Source organism: Typopeltis vanoorti, chromosome 13, assembly GCF_054136105.1.
Source record: "Typopeltis vanoorti isolate ZY-2024b chromosome 13, IOZ_Tvanoo_1.0, whole genome shotgun sequence".
Lineage (NCBI taxonomy): Eukaryota > Metazoa > Arthropoda > Arachnida > Uropygi > Thelyphonidae > Typopeltis > Typopeltis vanoorti.
The window spans coordinates 7,826,447-7,848,974 of NC_143561.1; the positions used below are offsets into that span (position 1 = coordinate 7,826,447).

At 34.8% G+C, this 22,528-nt stretch overlaps 1 protein-coding gene across 1 annotated transcript in view; it reads left to right on the forward strand.

Annotated features, from left to right (window-relative positions):
• Positions 1 to 22,528, forward strand: part of LOC150099915 (protein C-mannosyl-transferase DPY19L1-like) — a 331,158-nt gene that overhangs the window by 172,258 nt on the left and 136,372 nt on the right. The window contains exon 8 of the mRNA XM_090403079.1: positions 3,026 to 3,117. Within this exon, the coding sequence (XP_090259205.1) occupies positions 3,026 to 3,117 (92 nt within the window). The remainder of the gene's footprint in view (positions 1 to 3,025; positions 3,118 to 22,528) is intronic.

Consider the following 22,528-nt stretch of genomic DNA (forward strand, 5'->3'; position numbering starts at 1 on the left):
TATTAACAAAATCTATCTTGAATTATGCACTAGAAATAGAAGATATAAAAAGGCACCAAGGAGAGGAAAAACTAAGACAGGAAATGTCTGATGTTTTTCTTAGATCTGATGAAGAAAAGAAGAGATCTGAATGATACCAATAAAATAGAATATGCGGAAATTTGTAAAACTATACGTAAAATGATGAAACATGAACTTAGATCGTATGATACTAGAAAAATTAAAGAAACAGTAGTAATATGAAGGTCCTAAAATGAACATTATCAGTTGGAACACAGGAAATAGCTGCTGTAAGTGGAAAAAATGGTAAACTTATAAAAAAATAGAGATGCAATAATCAAAAGAATTCAGGAATTTTATACTGAACTCTATGAAGACAAAGACTGTGACATCCAAGAATCATCTATGGATAACTTGAGTGAGGAAGAACATGATGCCCCAGAGATCTTACAAGGTGAAGTGGAAATGAAGAATGGAAAGGCCCCAGGAGAAGATGGAATTACAGTAGACTTCTTAAAACTGGGAGGAAGCCCTGTCATCAAACAGCTGACTAAACTCTTTAATAAATGCCTAAAACAGAGTAAAATTCTGAAAAATTGGAACAATTCACTTCTAATATTAATTTTTAAAAAGGGCAATAAGGAAGAAATTAAAAACTACAGACCCATAAGCCTACTCCCCACCATATATAAAGTATCCACAAAAATTATAAATAATAGAATAAAATATAAACTGGAGGAAATGCAATCCTGTGAACAAGCTGGGTTTAGAAAGAATTACAATACTTTGGACCATATTCACGCATTAAGACAGCTCATTGAAAAATCAATTGAATACAATAAACCCTTATGTGTGGCCTATATAGACTATGAAAAAGCATTTGATTCAGTTAAAACATCTGCAACACTAAAAGCATTTGAAACCCAGGGAACTAAGAAACCATATATTGAAACACTAAAACATATTTACAATAATGCAACTTCTGTAATTAAATTATATAAAAACAGTGAAAAGTTCTCAATACAAAAAGGCATCTGGCAAGGCCATACCATATCTCCCAAATTATTTACAGCTGCACTAGAGGAAGTCTTTAGAAGCCTTGATCAGGAAACAAAAGGAATAAACATAAATAGGGAAAGGCTGCATCATCTGAAATTTGCAGATGATATTGTCCTAATAGCGGATAATCTTGAAGATCTGGAAGAAAGTCTAAATCTGCTAAATGAAGCCTCCAGAGAAATTGGATTAAAAATAAATAGAGAAAACACAATAATAATGATGAAAAAATACATAAACCATAGAACTATCAAAGTTGAAAACCCTGAAATAGAACAAATTACTTCATATGTATATTTGGGCCAATTGTTATCCTTTGAGGAGTGCCAAAGAAAAGAGATTGAATGAAGAATTCACCTTGGATGGATGGCTTATGGGAAAATGAGAGACATATTCAGAAGTGACATCCCTATGAGTCTAAAAAGGAAAGCTTTCAACCAGTGCATACTTCCTGTCCAAACATATGGAGGAGGAACATGGACTTTAAACAGAAGCCCTAAACAAAAAGCTGAGAACAACACAACATCGCATGGAAAGAAGTATTCTAAAAATAACATTAAGAGATACTAAGACAAATGATATTGTCTTCCTATGTGACGGGCTGGCCATATTGCCAGATGCAGTGATGGGAGATGGACTAGAAAAACAACAGTGTGGAGACCAATGGATGGAGCAAGACAAAGAAGAAGACCGAGAAGAAGGTGGAGAGATGAACTGGAACAAATTGCAGGAGTGAGATGGATTGGAGAGGCTGAAAACTGAGTGATCTGGAAAATCACGAGGGAGACCTTCATCCAGCAGTGGACAGAACCAGAAGGTTGAAGAAGAAGAAGAACCTTCATATAATTTGGTAGAATAGTTTTTCCATTGTTTTCTTTCTATGATGCGCGTGTATGTGTTAAAAAAATTTATTTTCTTTAATTTTGGATCATTGCTCATATTTGTTTCTGTGCTTCGTAAAAGTCACATTCCAGCTGGTTATAGTAACCTTCCCAATGTTTTTGCTTTATGAGTCTTATTTTGTTCTTTATTTCATTTATTTATTTATACTTTTCATAAATGGATGTATTAGTCTTATCCTGTAAATGTTTATGAGAGTCTCCATCTTGTTAACATTAGCATACATTCCCTTGTATCCACAGGTACAAAGGAATGTGTGCTAATGTTAACAAGATGGATACAATGGAATACATTAGCAGTATTCCCTTGTATCAACAGGTATCCTTGCATATTTTAATGAGTGCCATTCAGTTCTTAGATGTGAGCAACTGCCAGCATTCCTTGATCTTTTCATTCTCACATTCATTCCTAAAGCTACTTGGACATATGCTCACTTACATCGTCTGTATTATTTGAACATTCTTTCTTTCAATTCAGTGCACCTTTTACTTCTTTTTCAAGTTTTAAATTCATATATCTATTGCTTTGAACTTTATTTCCCATTTTTCCTTAATTCTAATTTTAGAGCTCATATTCTGTTATTTCCTATGTTAAAATTGTTATGTTATTTATAGTTAGTTATATAAATCTGTTTCATTAAGGATTTGACTGTTCGGACTTCTATTTGTCCATTCACATGTTTCTTTTTACTGAATTTATCTTGTTTTTTTCTCTCCTGTTTTTGCTTTCAGTTCACCCATGATAATTATTTAAAACTGTGATTTAGATTCTTCTGCTTTAAAATTCCTTGATTTCTTCATTTTAGTAATCTGCATTTCAGGCATACTACACATTATTATTACTCTTCATCCTAAAAATATTGCAGTGAAATTTTTAATACTTTAAAGCTATTATTTTAATTAATAAACTTTGAAAGTAATTGTATTTGAAGTAATTAACCCTATATTTGAGTACTTCGTTATCTGAATTAGGTAAGCACATTACCTGTTATTAGATTTATATATGATGTGTTTTATATTCATCATCGATAATCAACATCAATGTTATAGTAAATTAATTTGCAATGCAGAGCACTCGTGTTCAATGGACCCCTCCACTTAGAGAGAGCTTTGGTTATCCATTGTGTCTTGCACAAATGCTCATTGTGTCTATCGTGTTAAAGTAAGTATAAAGTATTTTTTATTGGGTCTTTATAAATATTCAGTTTAAAAGCAATTTCTTGGCTAATCAGTGAATACAATTATTTTTAATAACAAAAGTTTCTTCAGAAACCTTTTCAGGAGACTAAATTGGAGAGTTAGAAGAGCATAGCTCACATTTATATGATTAAATTGATCAACAGCTTTTGAAAGTCAGTTATAAGAAATATGTATTCATCTGTGTATTGATGGGTTTCAGAAAGAATGACTCCTCATCTGTTCATCATACTTTAAAAGGAGCTAAAGACACTCTCTTTTCTTGAGTTAGCAAAATAGACTGCATGATAGCAGTGCTTAGGACTAAAACTGAAAAGTCTAAAATGTTGATGGATTACTTTTCAGACCGTTGCAGTTTGGTATAGTCAGTCTTCAGTAAGCAAATTCTCTGCCTACATCTTCATGTTAGTGGGTTTGACTAGAAGAAACAACATAGGCAGGTGTTAAGATATGGGATCCATACTATTCAGAGGAAAGTCCATGTCTTTGTGATAGATGAGTTTCATCACCTAGTGTGATACCACCATTTATTTCAAACATGAAGTTGACACAAACTATTTTGGACTCCATAGAAAAGACTCTGTTTGCTTTATCTCCATTTTTTCAGCATGTAATATGAACAATGTATTTATAGTTTTTGTCAAACATCATGGTAAGATCCACATTTCTAATTTTTGAGAGTACAGCAGTTATTCTATACATCAGTCCCTAGACATTATACTGGACTGAACCTAATGATAATGCTTTAGGAGGATTCAAGGTCAGCTAGCAAACATTCGAATATATAAAAATAGGTTGAGGGTTCGAATCCCACTGTGGCATTACAGACGATTTTTGTCGCTTGCCTTGAGACCACTATTTTTTTTTTTCTGAAAAAAAAAAAAATATATAGTTTCAATCCCATTAGACATGCACCTGCAGTTTTCCTCATCTGTTAAAAAAAAAACATGGTTTGCAGACTCATTTACAGCTACTCCAAATAGTATGCCACTTCCACAAGATTCAGCAATTTCGAGGGCAATTAGACACCACAAGAGTGTTATGTACTGCTGACCGCAAACACTGAATTCATCTATATACAGTTAAAAGGCATAGTTCAGCCATTTATATAATCACAAACAGGACAACATAGGAAAATTATTAGTTAGAAAGTCATTTTCCATAAAACATAATAAACAGTTTCCTTTCAGTGAAGCAGGTATGATGATGCATGCACATATTTAATTTAAATTTACATATAGATTATATATATGAATAAAACAATTTCAGTACCTTATCATATGTAACACAGAAGATTAACCACCTTACCGGCCATTATGGATCAAATACACATCCTCATATGCTTCGTATCCATCATATATTTCAATGTAATATCAATGGTATTACAATTTTAATATGCACTTCACATCCATGATAAACTTGATGTGTATAGACATCTTGGCCGGTAGCATGGTTGAAGAAAATAAATATTTTCATACCAATATTTCTCCTATGGTAACCGAGACATTTTCATGATAGATGGAAACATAGGCATGCAGTGAATTATTGAGTAAGAACTCAAAATTTCAAGCAAGTATTATGTTCTAAGCCCTTTTTGTATGCAGTCAAAAGTGTCTTTTGTTTTAATAATGAGATGCTCATTCATGAAAGTTATAAACCTATAGTACATTCACACCATAGATGGACCATTTTTTTTCCTGTTTTTATTAATTATATATTTATTTTTTACATAATCAAGTAACCCTGCTGCAACGAGTTGCCCTGGTGTGTACCACCTTAACCCAGTCCTGAAGATACTTTCAGGCGCAAACTTTGTTTGCTCACACTTGGATAAAGGATTAAACTAAATTTATTATACTCTAACCAAGTGGAAAATAAACTTTCAACATCTTAACCCTGCTCTAGAGTCTAAGGCTTTAGACTCTAGATTCTTTAGACTCTCACACTGGGTGATGAAATTCATATTCCACCTTTAGACAGAGAATAACAGTCTCCTAAATTTTTAGCAGTCAGCCAAATTTAAATTAGGAATGTTCTGTAGAGCAAATGCTGATTCCCAGAATAGCTTTTTATTTTTAAAATGAATTCTTTTTTTAGAGTAATAGCCTCTGTAGCTCAGTTGGTATAGACGAAGCCCTTTGGTTGGAAAGACTTGGGTTTGATTCCCATCCATGGCATGAGGAACCTTTATCTGATCTCTTTCGATTAAAGGTGAGTTAGCTGGTCTCATACGGAGGTAGAGGGTTTTTTCGTTCGTCAGAACAGGCAAACTGGCTCTGTGAACACACGCTGCTACAGTAAAAAAATACATGCTTAATCCCTCATTAGGAAGGCTCAACCAGTCCTAAGGGGCGGTCGAGGAATGAGGGAAAGCCCACACGAATAAAATAAAAAAGATAATAGTTTTTCTGCATCTTACTGCATGAAAGGTGTTGAGTACATCACCTGCTGATTCACTTATTTGTGTTGATTCATAATTACAGTAGACAATTGCTGTAGAAAACTCCTAGGAACTAGAGACATGATTTGTTATAACACAGGGTTTGCTATAGTGACATGGTAAAAATATGAAATCCCCTCCCCCCCTCATACATACACACACTCCATTATTATTTTTATTATGATTTAGGCCTCCATGATGTCACAAGACACATCGTAGGAGACTCACCCTAGAAAACACAGTATCATACCAGTCCTTGAACCCATTCACCGCTCAAGCTCTCACCATTCTGTCAGGCAATACATTCCATGGTTCAACCACCCTCCACTCAAAGAAACCACTCCTTACCCTCTTATTCACAACTTCTTTTCGTAACTTCCAGGGATGACCACTTGTCCTCGCTCCTTTCCCCCTGTTCCACCAACTGAAAGATCTTCCCAATGTCAACACTGTAACTACCTCTCAACAGTTTAAAGTCTCATTCATATCACCTCTCCTTCTTCTTTCTACCAAACTCTGCAATCCATATTCCCTCAGCCTATCCTCATAACTTACATTGTACAGCCCTGATATCGTCTATGTTATCCACCTTTGCACTCTTTCCAAGGTTAATTTATCCCCCTTCAAATCTGGGACCAAATTTGAGCACAATAGTCCAAGTGTGGTCTGATCAGGACTTTATACAGTGGAATGACAACTCTTATCTCTGCAGATCAGTGTCATTCTCAGTATTGCAGCAAACCTCTGGGTTGCCTTCACCACCTTTGCAATATGTTTCCTGAATTTCAGGTTTCTGTCAATCATCACCCCCAGATTCCTTGACTCCCCCACTTACTCAAGTACAGTTCCTCCAACACAGTATGCAGCCTTCCATTGATGTATCCCAAACTTCAACTTTACATTTAGCTGCATTAAACTGACACTGCATTCTTTTGTCCATCTGTCCAGTTTATTGAAATCCTCTTGCAAAGCTACCACATCTACAATATTATTAATAACCTTTCCCAGTGTCACACATCTGCAAATAACTGAATATCCCCTGCAATCAATTGACAATATCATTGATATAAAGGTTAATCAATACGGTTCCCATTACCAAGTCCTGTGGGACCCCATTTGTAACCTTCTGCTTCCTTGATACTGCTCCCTCATACACAACTCTCTGATACTTATCAGATAGCCGATCTCAAATCCAGTTCATTAACTAGATTTGAAGTGACTTCTAAATCTGCAACTTAAATATCATCTTATCTTATGGTATCCTGTCATATGCCTTTTTATATCCATGCCAACTCTCAGAGATAACTTTACCCTCATCTGCCCAGTGCTGTAGGTGACCCCCCCCCCAACTAATTTCTCCAAAATCTTAACAACTGCTGATGAAACACAAACAGATCTATAGTTTAACACTTCCAGTCTGCATAAAGAATCACCTGTTAAAAAGTCTTTTATACCTTATTATATTGATATTCTATACTTATTTATATCTTTATACTTAATTTTAATCTTATTTTTTATATCTAGGATTGTTTCCTCTTCGGATACTGGCGAATTTATTTTTTTGCTGCGCCAGCCAGTATCCTATAGTAGAAAAGATCCTTACTCAGGGAGACAATAGTAGTTTCTTAACTTTCTTACCCAATATCTTATTTAACTGCCCTATAGATCTAGATTATTGCAGTCGTGACCTAAATCTATATGTATATATTCACTTGCTAAATCCTTCCCGCCAAAATCAGGTTCTATTTTTATAAGTGGTAATTTGGAATCATAATCAGGCATGACTCAGGTTCAGGAAAATAAGACATATTTATTGGAATATCTAAAACACAATAAAAATTCATACACTAAATTATGTTCAATACTAAATAAAGTTAAACTAAGAGATTAACACATTCGAACTAAATAAAACCTATAAGGTATGCTAAACACTGTAATTACGCATTGGGATATAAATCAAATGATAATAAGTTAAGCTAAATTCCTTCTAGCAGTATTACTTGTAAGAACAAACTATCAACCATTCTAATGTTACTGAGACTCTAAATTCTACCTTTCATATCATACCAAGTTAATTCTATCACATACAAGTTACAAAGAAAATCTCTTCTAAACAATTCTTCTTACTCACAAACGAGGTTAACTTTCTAAACAGTGACTGTCCACAGAGTTCCTTATTATAAAGTTCTTAATTTCATAATTGTAAACAATCTTCTTTCTTCTAATGAACATTCACACAAAATTAGAACAATAGCACCTTACCGACCTTTTTCTCCGCGTTGTTCTGCACCACGTACTTGTCTGAATATTTCTCATCTATTTTGGCTGTCTATACGCCAACGTGGGGGTTACGCTATCTTCATTCTTTCTGCCGGAAACGGACTCAAATTCTTTGAGTTTCAGGAATATCTCGATGGGCTTTCCAGCGACGGCTTGATTCTGCTGGGACTGGAATTTTCTTCCTTCAGCTTTGCATAGAATCCAGCTTCATTTCTTTATGAACGCTCGCTGCCCGATGTCAGAGACTTCATCCGCCCCTTTATGCGAAACTACCCACCAACTTCCGAACCACCCAACAGGAAGATGATACGACCAGAGATCAAGAAAAGGCCCCTGTGTTCCAGGCTCAACCCCCTTTTATACTCCTATAGAGCGCCCTCTTTTTCAGACTCCTTTTTGCACACGAACCTTACTAATTTCATCCTTTGGCTTATCCTTCGTTTCTACGACGCTGATATACTCAGATTCATGGAATACATGGTTACGTGATTTTCCGAGTAAGCTATACCTGCCAGCGTTACGCTGTATGCATGTAGCTTTAGGCCTTCCAGGAATTAATACTTAACAGCTTTATGATGACTCACAATAGATTTTACATAGCTTTAGTAAGGCTTAAATTTAATTCACATTATCCCTCCTTTTAAAGACATACAAAATGAAATTTTAAATTAATCACAATAGCTGAAATATAAGGTGCTTAAATAAAGTATACAAATTTTTACATAAAATGAGGAAGTTTCACTTTTAATTACAACTGATGTGCAGGTATTTCTCTATGTTTGCCATTTTTATATGTTAGACCCTAAACGAATGATTTCTATCCAAGATTCCTTCATTTAGGATCTAACACACCTTTATGCAATGGCACTATCTTTCCCTCCTTGGGCACCTTTCTCATGGCCAGCCTTTCATTGAAAGCCAAGTCAATGGAGTTATCGGTTCTTTAGCACATTCTCTCAAATCCCGTGGCAAAATCCCATCCAGTCCCATTGCTTTATTGACATCCAGAATACTCAGTGTTTGAAACACACGCTTCATTCTCTGCATGAAACAAAACAAATCACAAGAAATAAAACAACAGGCATTGTGGACACAGAACAAATAAATATTATTTCCGGAAATTTTCCATGTTACTCCCTAAAATAGATATTAATATTTATGGCTATTTTGCCTATTTTCTTAAGGAGTACCCCTTGTGTTATGTCATTGTCTTTTTTAACTCCAATTTATTTTAGACATTACTGATATTTTAAAGACATAAACGAAACGAAAAATATGGAAGGAATAATTTTTGACATACCTTTGTAGAATACTCGAGGTTGTCCTCTTTTGGAGCAGCATCAGGAGTATAACGATAAAAATTATATGACTGAACTTAAATATAACTGAAAGGTGGGGGTGCCGAACATGTGGAGATAGAACACCGATGCCATGGCCTTTCCTGCTGATGGAACTGACTTTGTCTTCTTTAGTCCTGAACAACCAGCTTCTGTCCACTATTTTGAAATTCTGTCCACTGCTGTTTGGATTCTGGTGTGTAATGGTGAATCCTAGTCTCATCCATAGTAATAAATTGACACACAAAATCAGTTTTATTCTTATTAAAATGCTCCAAGCACTGTTCAAAGATTTTTATGCGAGTGTGTTTTTGATCTGCTGTGAGCAAGTGCGGCACCCATCTTGCACAAAGCTTTTTCATTTGCAATTCTTCATGCAAAATATATCCTACACATTCTTTTGAAATGTCTATAGTCTCAGCAATTTCATTCACTTTGACTCGCCGGTCATCCAATACCATATTGTGCACTTGATCAATGATTTCTGGTGTTGTTACGCTTTTGGACGTCCTTCATGTGGATCATCTTCAAGGCTAGTATGACCATGTTTAAACTCGGCAGTCCATTTCTTAATTGTCAAAAACGAAGGAGAAGAGTGCCTGTAAACTTTTATGAACTTCGAATGAATTTCTTTTGCTGTTAAATTTTCTTTTACAAAGAATTTTATAACCACACACGACACTCGATTTTATCCATTTCAAGGGATACAGACAACACTTTTGCTTCAGACAGCTGTATAAAACAAACTACTTGATAGAATGACTTGCAATTTCACATGGATGCTTATGACAGCTGTACCAACTTAAAAAAAAAAAAACTTGCCAATAGTGTTGCAATCTGTGATCGAGGCCAAGAACTTTTCAGACCACCCTCGTGTCTTATTTTGATTTTTTAATTCATGTAGTATATTATCAATCTTTTGTGTGGTTGGGGTTATTTAGGACTTTTCAGTATGTTTTGATCATGGCCGGCCTGGTTGGCTGAGTGGTTAGCATATCTATCCACTCTCCAGTCAAAGGGCCGCAGTTTCGAATCCTGCCATGGGCATGGATGTTTGTGATTGTCTGTGAAAAATACAAGTGGTGGTGGTTTACAGTAGATGGCGTTGGTGTAGTTGAGGTTCATTGTAGTTGGTGGAGACAGAGGGCATCTACTCTGTAGAGTAGATGTCCTCTGTCGATGAGTTCTTTGGACTTCCTGGAGGTGTTATGTAATAATAATAATTTAAATTATTTTATTGTGATAATCTGTTTTATTTATGATTAACACTGTGTCACCTTTGTCTGCTTTAGTAATCATTATATCCGGGTTCTTTTTTAGTGATATCAAAGCTTTTTGTAGGTTTGGAGTAATGTTAGGCTGTCTTTTTGTTATTTATGATATTTATTTTATGAAATATGATTTATTTGTTGCGGCCTGTTTCTCATTTAGCCTGTATTCGATAACGTCTTGTTTGGCATATATTTTGGGAGTATTGCAAAGTTTACACCTTTATTTAGAATGGTAGTTTCATCAGGTGTGGGGTTATAATTTGATAAATTTATAATTGAATTATATGATGTAAGTTGAATGGTGGTATTTTCAGAAGGGTTGGAAGCTGCAGTTTTGTTCTTATGGGGATGTGTTATGGTGTTCCATTTTGTTTGCATGGTGAGTTTCAATTAACTGTGTGTGTAATCATTGATTTCTGATTGGATATTTTCTGACAAAAATGCCATTCATTTAAAATTTAGATGTAATGATGTTTTTTAGTCTATTTTTGTCTGGTGAACATAAATATGTTCACTATTTTTTCTTTGATGCAGTCATTGAATGTGTGTCATAGAATCATGACATCGACTTGATTCCATGACACGGACTTATGTTGTAATGTGATAACTATTAAAGTGTGTTATATGTGATGAATGGGAGTTTGGAGGATTGAGTAAAAAAAAGCCAAAACAGCTCACACACCCCATAACTGCTACCTGTAATCTTTATTACTATTACTATTTTTGACACTTCCATGGAGTCCAAGACTCATCGAGGGAGGGCACCTACTCTACAACTTTCCATCTCCACCTGTCATCCACCAACGCCATCTACTAATTTCACAGACAATCACAAACATCCATGCCCATGGTGGGATTTGAACCCGCAGCCTTTTGGCAGGAGAGCGGATACACTTAGCACTTGGCCAATCAAGCCAGAACGAATCTTCATTCATTATATTTTATATTTCTCCTTTTTCTAAAAAAACAAAAAATTATAGTCCATCCTTTATAATTCGGCTTTCAATTCACATATCTCTGATTTTTCACATTTTTAGTTTCCCCCTATTTCTATCTCCACATTTTCTCCCCCCCCCCTCCTTCTTTTCAGTTATATTTCAGTTGAGTCATATAATTTTTGTTATATTACTGATGCTGGTCCAAAAGAAGACAACCTCAAGCATTCTACAAAGATATGTCAAAAATTGTTCCATCCATATTTTTCATTTGTCTTTGAAATATCATTAATATCTAATAAATTGGAGTAAAAAACGTCAGTGACATAATACAAGGGGTACTCCTTATGGAAAATAGGCAAAATAGCCATAAATATTAATAAGAACAAATTAAATTTGCCAGAGATAGAGAAAAATAAGTTGTGAGAAATAAAATGAAAGAAATCACAAAAAATGCAATAGGAGAAATAGGACAAAGGAAATCACCAGAAATAAATCTCTAAAATTACACAGACAAAATTGCAAAAAAACAACAAAGGAATTGATGGAAAATATTTTTGAAAAATTACAAGAAATAGAATAGAAGAAATCATGAGATATAGCACAAAAAGAAATCAGGAAGAAGGAAATTATTATTATTATTACCTGACACCTCCAGGGAATTCAAAAACTCATCGAGGGAGGGCACCTACTCTACAGATCTCTGTCTTTACCAACTACAACGAGCTGCAACTACACCAATGCCATCTACCGCCAACCACTACCACTACTATTTTCACAGACAATCACAAACATCCATGCACACAATGGGATTCGAATCCACAGCCTTTTGGCTGGAGAGCGGATACGCTAACCACTCGGCCATCCAGGCCGACAGATTGCCAGAAACAGAACAAAAGAAATGGAAAGCAATCTATCCAAGCAATTGCAAGAAATATGACAATCAAAGTCATAGGAAACAGAACAAAGGAAATTGGGAGAAATCCTACAATGACAGAACATAGATTGCCGGAAACCATATATGAAGTACATAAAATAACAACACGAAAAAGTACAAATGCAAACAATAATGGGAATCAAAGGAAAGAACTTCTGGAATTAATGTTTACATTTTGAAACGTTAAATTAATGTAACTTTCCTGAAATCTTCATTATAAACTAAATATGTGAAATATGTTTCATTAAAATCAAAAATGATTTGAAAACTTCAGTAGACAGTTGATTTGGTCACCCCTGATTACAGTTGTAGAGGAAGGGAACAGAAGTTGATGAACATTAGTCTGCGTTAGTCTCAGTGAGCATTAGTGAGCTTAAAATTCAATAGGACACTCCGGGAATAAGGATTGACCGACTTATTCTGTTGATTTCTGGTTTCAAATCATAATGTGCCACTAGTCCTAATACATAAAGGAAGAGGAAGAAAATTCATTGGGGAGCCTGAGGGGAGTGGTAGTGCGATTTCCAGTTGGACAATGACCAAATGATTTACAGCTAGTATAGAACAATGTAATTTTTCTTTAATTTGAGGCTCAAATTAAAGGTGTGAAATTTGTTTAGGCAGCAACTCATTTTGTGTTTGAAAAACAGTAAAAAAATTGTAAATTTTTTTATTTAGAATTTTTGAGTTTTTGACCTAAATTTTTTATTTTACACATATTTACAGTAGTTCATTATGAAGATTTTTAGATAAGTGAAATTAAATTAAGCTGATAAGTGCTTCTTTAAGTGCTACAGGGTGGGCCAAAAGTCACGAAGGGGTTTCAATATTTAATAACTCCTTTATTTTTTGTTTTAAATTTATAATACTGTAGCATCATATAGAGTATATATAGGAAATAAATTTTCACTAGGTATGAAACATCAAATCTTGTAAATGGTGTCCATTTTCTTCTTTGCACGGCCCTTTCTAAGGTGTTTTTCATGACACCTCTTAGTGTTTCAGGTCCCAGTGCCCTGATTTTGGCCCGAACATTGTTCTTCAGCTGTTGGAGTATCTGAGGCTTCTTAACATTAACTTTTTCTTTGAGATAGCCCCATAGGAAGAAATCAGGGGTCGTCAGATCTGGAGAACATGATTGCCAGCTTATGTCGCAACCACAGGAAATTATTCTTCCCTCAAAAATTTGCCTGAGTATTTGGGTTGTGGCCCTTGTTGTGTGAGCTGTTGCTCCATCCTGTTGGAACCACGTGTCATGTTTATCTTGAACTGATGGGAGTAAGAAATTTTCAATTATAGACCAATATTCATCTCCTGTAATATTGACAGGGTTCCCAATATGGTCTTCGAAAAAGTGAGGTCTGATCACTTCTTCTGACGTCACCGTTGATTTCTAACCGTACGCTTAAGGAGGTGCAATTCCCTTTGGTGAATTGTCTAGGATTTTCTGAAACCCAGATCCTGCAGTTTTGTTTGTTAATGAGGCTGTTCGAATGAAAATATGCTTAATCTGACATTATTAGCCTGTGGATAAATTCGAGATCTCTCCTTGCTAATTCTGACTGCATATTGAAATCTGTGGGCATAATCTGGTGGCTTCAGCTGCTGTACCAACTGGATTTTCTACGGAAACAGGTTCAAGGTTTTCAGAATATGCTGGAGTGACGTCCAAGAGACTCCAACCTGTCCAGACTGCCTTCGAGTTGTGCTCTGGTCTTCTGCAGCATTCTCCCTTACACACTCAACTGTGGCTTCATTCCTAACCGAGTGCTGTCTGCCTGTTCATGGAAGGTCGCTTACTGAACCCTGTTTCTCAAAATGACCAATCAAACATCTAATCATTGATTCACTTGGAGAATCTCTCGCAGTGTAATGGCGATGATATGCTCGTTCGGTCAGAATTATTGATCCTTTTCTTGATAGTAAAATTTCACAATTTGTGTTCGCTGTTCAGTCGTGAATTTTTCCATGGTTAATCTCCAGGGTCTTCTTTATAAAATCTGTAAAGAAAAATAAAAAAAAATTAATTAAAAGAAGTTATTAAAACTTCAGACCCCTTTGTGACTTTTGGCCTAACCTGTATTTCCTAATTGAGTTCTGCGACCACCTTTGCAAATTTACTTCTGTCTCTTATAATGGCTCTGATTAAGAGCTATGTGTTCAATTTAGTCCAGTTTTCTATATTGTTTAGCCATGATTTTTTCTTCCTGCAGGTTTTCACCTGGTATTACCTGGAGAATTAATAACTTAAGACGTATAAAACCAACAGTAATAACTTTAATGAATTAAAGGTACAAATATTTCATACTGAAAGTAACAGTACATCATCAGTGTAGAAAAACAGTTCAAGGAATGGAATACAAAGTACAGAACAGTTGGTGGATTACCAATTAAATTGTTGCCATGTGCCAGCAGATTAATATTAATAAAATATTATTAAATAATTCTCAAAAACTATTTCATTGATGGTTGCATAAGATGAGAATCTCCCAAACTTTTGGGAGAGAGAGACAGTCATTTCTATTCAAATTCGGCCGATGTAAAAGGGCTTCGCAAATTTCTTTAAAAAGGCATTCATATTTACCTGCATCTGTGGAGAAGACATGCTTTATGCCACTGGATATTATGTTTAGTGTCAATGCTATGTTGTGCTAGACACAACATAGCATTGACATAGCATTTTTTCATCAATCCCGAGAATTCTTGAATTTTTTTGTAAGGATTGAAGTGTTTTTTTATTTTTTTAATTTTCCTCGTACATCCTCAGTTTCATTACATTTTTCTTTCATCTAGTTGTTTTTGGTTTCTTTTATTTTAGATTTTATCTTGACCTGTGTCTCTTTATATTTTATATTATCTTTATCTTTATGCAGTCTGCATTGGTCAATAAGGGATAAGATCTCAGCAGTCATCCAATCCTTCTGCTTTTGAGATGTACTATAACCATTTCTGTACTTATTTATAATAATTCTTCTAAAGCTAATGTAAACTTGCAAAATTCAAACATTAATTCTAGATTTTTAGAATATCATGCTCTGCTGCTTCTTTCTTATGTATCCTCTTATTATTTGCATTTGAATTTTTTTCATGTCATTTTTGTTTACTTTGTTTATGCTTCCTGTTAGTTCTTTGTGTTTTGTCCTCAGTTACAATTTCCCACCATGTCCTTAATTCTATTTCCCACAATTTAACTTTTTCAGTTTTATTTCCTGTGATTTTCCTTTATGCTTTCTGCAATTTCTTTGGCTATATTTCCCATATTTTCCTGTCTTCTGATTGCATTGTCATCTGCTAGGAAATTCAATTCACTATAGTGAAGGTTATTAGCCTTCACTGGTACTTGGGCCAGTTTATCTATAGTCGTTAAGCATAGCATTTTGTTATAGTGGTGTAGAAAGTATTTTACCTTGGGTATAATAAATGTTAAAAATACCAAGCAATTTTAAACCTCGTTTTATTCCATTTCCCAAGTAAGCAAACAGACAAACAAGTCAAGTTTGCACCTGCAAGTGATGCAAGTCTAGCTGATCCTACAGGTAGTGCAAGACCAAGACAACTCGTGGTAAAGGTGGCATAAGCTCTGATCACTAATCTTAATATTTACCCTTAATGCCAAAACACATCTCCAAGAAGGGGATGTATGATGTTTTGTATTAAAGGCAAGGGGCCACTGCCCAGACCGGTTTCAACCTTTATTGAGGTCTCATCAGTGGGAGCCAGGCTAGAAATACCAAGATTTAGTAATACAGAGCTTATAAGTATTTTACCAGAACAAGTTACCATAAGGTGTTTTAACCTTATTAAATAAAAATCTCTGGAGGAGATATGAATATAGAAAGTATTTTACCTTGGGTATAATAAATGTTAAAAATACCAAGCAATTTTAAACCTGGCTTTACTCCATTTTACTCCACTCGGGAAATGGAGTAAAACCAGGTTTAAAATAGTAATCTATGGTTACACAAATGAAGGATTGATATAGTTGTACAGGTGATAAATAGTGTCTCAAACAGAAAATGACACAGCTTTTTCTGGGGCTGAGGTATCTATGGATGTGATATGTTTGTGCCATGAAAAGCTAAGAGATGTTATTCCAAGAAAAGAAATGTGGTCATTCTTGCAAGAAATGAATTGGTAGCACTTAAGTTGATGAAATCAACTGTGTTTTGTGATGAAGTTGATGTCATCCTACTGGATATTGGCAAGGAGATCTATGTTTAAACAGTGGTTAAGGAAGATCTTCATAATTGGAACATTCGAATATAAGGTTTGTCAAATAAAAAAAAAGATTGGAATGTACTGTTCATCAACAAAATTGTGTATAAAATATGTATGATTAGTAAGTAATTTATGTATTGGAAAAATTGCACGAACAGAAGTATGGGTTCTGAGGTAAGAAATCTGAAGAGGATGAAGCCATCTGCCATGATGCATAGTGAATGAATGACTAGAGAGGAAACTGGTGATCCAACTCTGAAGAATAGAAGGACCGTAGGATGGTGGTGGTGGTGTGATAAGTAGGCCTCTATGAGATCTGTTTTTCCTCATTATTTAACATTATTCCTCAGCTGTACTGGAAATGTGTTTCAAAAAGGGATAATGCTGACTAGAAGATCTTAGCTGACATTACAATTGTGAACTGATAGTGGTAGAATCCATATTGGTAGTCACTTATATGATAGGCTTCCATGTGGTGAGAGAGTTTGTTGTTCATGACAGTTAAATATTAGTTTACAGCAATTTTTATATTTTTTCACTGAGCTAAATATAGACATGTTGTGTGGAAGATGTGGCAATAAGTATGAAAGATTGTATAGATGACATTGGACAGGCATCAATTCTGAATCTAAAAGTTTGAGCACAGTTGGGCAGAAGATTATATCATGACTAGAAAAATGTCATGACTAAAAATAAATTATGCTAGTTGTCACTAAATATACTGTATATAGACTCTGTACTGTATTTTGACTCATTAAAAATTCTAATTTGTTTCACTTGCATCTCTGCAGTCCCAGTATAGTAAAAAATCATTTCCTGGGATATTTTTTACTATATAGGGACATTTTCATTCCAGTTAATTTTCAGAAATGATAGACATAGTGAGTAAAAATCAGTTTGTTCCTGTGAATAAAAATTAATCCTATAATTACTAATGAAAGAACCAAAAGGCTTAATTTCAGCAATGTAAAATTAAATAGGCAAAGTGGATATTAAATCCAACATTATTTCAAAGCTGAATGTTTATAGTAACTATGAAAGTTTCGTAAGTTGACCTGAGAGCTTACAAGAATGCAATCCTTGGTATGCTCAAGTTGCCTTAGTTTGGACTACTTCAAAGATGTGGGCGCTGCCCAAACTTCAAATGAACTAATAAAAGGCAAATATGTGGATGCTTGGGCCATGTCTTTTAAGTAGTCCAAACCAAGGTAATTCAGGGATGCCGAGGATTGTATTCTATAAATTTACTTTATTTCAGATGTTTTCTTTTTATTTTGAAGTTCAGAGTTAAACTACTCAGAGTAGAGGGAGAACTTTACTAATATTTCATTCACAGGATTATATGCACAAAGAAAAAAAAGTAATCCCAGGGCACACATGCACATTAAATGGTGCAGTCACTGAGAGGATTAATAGGAGAATCTTAAGTAATTGTGAAATTGAGTCTTAAGAATCATTCATCATCAAATTCCTGCCATGTCCCCTCAAGGGGTGTACAGGATATGATAGTACTGCATGAAAAATCTACATCATTACTAATTTACTATCTACAATTTTTCTCCAAATCAGTCTGTTACTTGTCAAGACTCCAACATTATTAGATCTTATATTTCTGTCTTCTAAAGAACTTTTTACAGTATCAATCCACCTATAACTTAGTCTTCCTCTGGGTCTTTTTCCTGCCAACCTGGCAGAGAACATTTGTTTTGCTAATCTCTCCCATTCTGTTTAAGTGACCATACCACCTGAGATTAGCTCTGCTAATGCATTCCTGGATGCTAACAATATCAAGTTCTTTCTTAATATCCTCGTTTTTAATATGATATTGCCATCTTTTCATGCCTCTAATCTTTCTCAGGACTCTCATATCTGTAGTCTAGTCTTTGGTCAAGTGTTTTACTTCTCAGTCAGCTCTCAGATCCATACGTTAAAATTGGTTTGAACACTGTCTTGTATACAGTTAATTTAGTGTTTCGACTAATTTCTCTCTTATCCCATATAAATTTATTCAGTTGACTTCCTACCATACCAGCTTTGTTGATTCTGTTATCTATTTCCATATTTAATTTACCATCTTCACTAAAAATCGTACCTAAGTAGCTGAAATGTTTTACTTGTTCAATAGGTTCTCCATTCACAATGTAGTTGATATTCTCAATGCATCTGCCTGTTTTCATTGTCTTGTTATTGCTGATCTTCATAACATATCTTCCTATGGAATTGAAAAAAAAACAAAAACTAATAGCTATATTAAAAGATGTTTATCAGAATGCAGTTGCATCAGTTAGAATAGGTGATGATTTTGGGAAATGGTTTAGAACAAGCAGAGGTACTAGACAGGGGGGACGCAATATCACCAAGCATTTTCATCGCACATTTAGAAAGAGTAATGGACAAACTGAAAGAAGATGCAAAAGGAATATCTGTACACAGAATGAGAATTAACAATCTGAGATTTGCAGATGACATTGTTATTATTGAAGAAGACAAAAGAGAACTACAAAAAACACTGAAACTGTTAAATGAGGAAGGGAAGAGATTTGGACTTATTATGAACTTGGAAAAAAACAAAGACAATGGTATTTAGTGAGAAGAACATGAAGAAACAAAAGATACAAGTGGATGGAATTGATATAGAAAATGTAGAACAATTCATATTTGGAAAGTAAAATGATGTATGATTTGGACTGTAAAAAGAAATAAAGATCAAGATTTCAAAGGGAAGAACAAATCTGAAGGCCATGGATAACATCTGGAAAAGTAAAGTGATCAGCCTGCAAACAAAACTAAAAGTACTGGAAACATGAATCTTTAGTGGTGTACTGTATGAATCTGAAACATGGTAATAAATAAGGAATCAAGAAAAGAATTTTGGCATTTGAAAGAACTTCTTATAGGAAGATTCTAAGAACAGGATGGGTACAGAAAATCACAAATGAAGCTCTATCAGAAGATACAACCAAAAGAGAATCTAATTCAGAAGATTATAAAACAGAAACTGCAATTATTTGGACACATCTGTAGAATGGGTGAGGACCGGAAGATAAAGACATTTATGTTTGGTATTTTGGATGGATTAAACAGAAGAGGTAGACCATACAGAGACTGGATAGATGATATAAAGGACTGGCGTGGAATGGGTGTACAGAAAATGCAACACTGTGCACTGGACAAAGAAAGGTGGAAGAAGATAGCGTAGGAGGCATCGGACACCAACGGGCAGTGAGCCCATGGTTCGTGATATGATGATACCATATCTATTATAACAGTTATTCAATTTAGTCAGGGAATATTTCAGACTTGTAGTGGATTTATTTAGAAGTACAACATCTTCTTCCGCATAAAGCAAAGAGCTGAGATTAACATCTCCAATATTGATATCAGGTTTAATACCACTTTCTTTCATAATGTGATCATATAGATAATAAATAACAGAGGAAAATAATGTACATCCTTGTCTGACATCAGATTTTACATTTAACCATCTTCCTGTGCTTCCTTCAGTTCTAACTGCTGATTTACAACTCAAATAAAGACTAGTATCACTTGACATAATGCCCCATTGATGCCATATAACTGTAGAATTTTGAATAGCTTTTCCAGATCTACAAAACTTAAATACAGATCTTTATTATATTCCCATGATTTCTCAACTATTCATCGTAAAGTGAAAATCTGATCCTCTATTTGGCCTGAATCCAACTTGTTCTTCACCAAGCTTTTCTTCCACAATCCTTCTGAACTGTTTCTCAAGTATACTTGCGTATATCATACCAGGAACACTCAGTAGAGAAATACCTCTGTAATTCTCACATTTAGTTTTATTTCTCTTTTTATATATGGGTACTATGAGAGCTCTACTCCAATCGTCTGGAATTCATCCCTCTGTCCAGGTCTTCTGAACTACAGTGCAGCCATTACAAGACTTTTATACCTCTATACTTGAGCATTTCTTGTCGAATATTATCTACTCTTACTGCCTTTCCACATCAGGCCTTTGATGGCTTTCTCTACTTCAAGTATGGATATGTATTCCTAATTGCATGCCTGTTGAGTGTTTTTACCACTGTGCTATCACTGCTTGTTTCATTTAGCAATTTTTCAAAGTAAGGTAGAATCTTTCTTAACCGGCAGCAACGGGACTTCACTGATTCTGGATTTTGCTGTATAATTGAATATATATTTTGAGAACTTACCTGTTCATGTTTTGTGATGCCATCTGTAGAAATTACAGCATGTGAAGTTCGTTGGTTGTATTTTTCAGTCTTCTGGCCATACTTAAATAAATAACATCAAAAATCATGCAGATTTTTTAAAATTTAAAACACACATAATTTTATATTTTACAAAATCAAATTTAAACAGCATGTAAAAATTACAATACATTTTATCACATGAAAGTTGTGAATTTCTTAGTCTGACAACATAACTTCAAATGTCTGCCTGCTTAGAAGTTTGTTGCCGGAGCTTTAAATAAACTTTCATAACATCATGTGCTGACATCTTATGAAAGTCTGCAGTCCTTCATCTGCTTCCTTCCATGTAACTTTGTTGGTCTGCATGCTGTCATCCTCATCTTCATCCTCCTCATCATCATGCATATTTTTCTTATCTCATAAGCTTAAATTTCGGGTTTAAATTTAAACCTTCTAAAGTTCCATTGTTTTGGTATTGCTAGTTAATTATGTGCTGGTTACGAGAGATTTTACTGTAATTACTCCATACTTCAAGGATATCTTTTGCTCCAGTTTTCATGTCACCTTTATCATCTGTAATTCCTTTTACAGCACTCTTTCCTCCATTTCTGAGCTTCTTCAATAACCTCCAGAATATCTTTCCACCTTCTTGATATTTATTTTCTATGTTCTTACCAGTCTTCCCATGACTTTTGTTTAGCTAGTTTTACATAGTATTTAGCTTTCTTACATTTGTCTCTGTATTTTCTAAGAGCACAATCTGACTCTGTATTTGCTGGGAAATTTTGATATGCTTTCTTCTTTTCCTTCACTGTCTCTTTAACTTCCTGTGTCCACCATAGAGTTCTGATTTTTCTATCCTTGCAGACAACCTCACCACATGCCTCTGGCTGAATCAACCAGTATTTTCTTCAGGACTTGCCACTGAGGTTTGGTTCTTGTTTTCAAACTCTTTCATTTTTTCTTCAATAATCTTTGTGTATTTTAGTCTACAGTTCACATCTGAGAGCTGCTCCACATTTATTCGCTTTAAAACTTTCTTACATGTTATTCTTTTCGATATGAAATTCAATTTTATCCATCTCAAGACTAAATAGTGATCACTTCCAATTTGAAATCCTCTCTACACTCTGGTGTCATCGCTATCAACAATAACATAATCACTATCAACAATAACATAATCAATGAGACTTTTCTTATTCTGTGCCTCTTCTCTTGTGAATTTGTTCACATTTTTATGTTGGAACATTGTGTTAGTAATAACCAGTCCATGTCCTGAGCAGAAATTCAAGATATTTGCCATTATTATAACTTTGCTCTTTTCTCCAAATTTTCCCAAAATATTTTTGTATGTCTGACAATCGTTTCCTACTCTGCTATTTAGATCCCGAACAAGGACCAACTCTTCATTTTTCATTGTGTCAGTTGCTTCCTCTAAAGCACATATGGGCAACCCGCAGGCCAGATCCAGCTCTAATCTATTTCAGCGAAGTTTGTCATATTCATGGTGGGAGAAAACATGGTGTGGTCTACTAACTTACGTTAAGCTGACGTCATATGACTTGTGCAAAACACACTATGTTTTCTCCAACCAAGGTCTCTTTCTCACTTTGAGTAGTGGCGTGTGTGAACGTGTTACGACGTGTCAGTTCAGTACTTGCATTGGTGTTGTGCTTTGTTCAGTGCCTGCATTGATGTTATGTTCTGTTCGGTACCTGCATTGATGTTGTGGTCTGTTCAGTGCCTGCGGTGTAGAAGACAG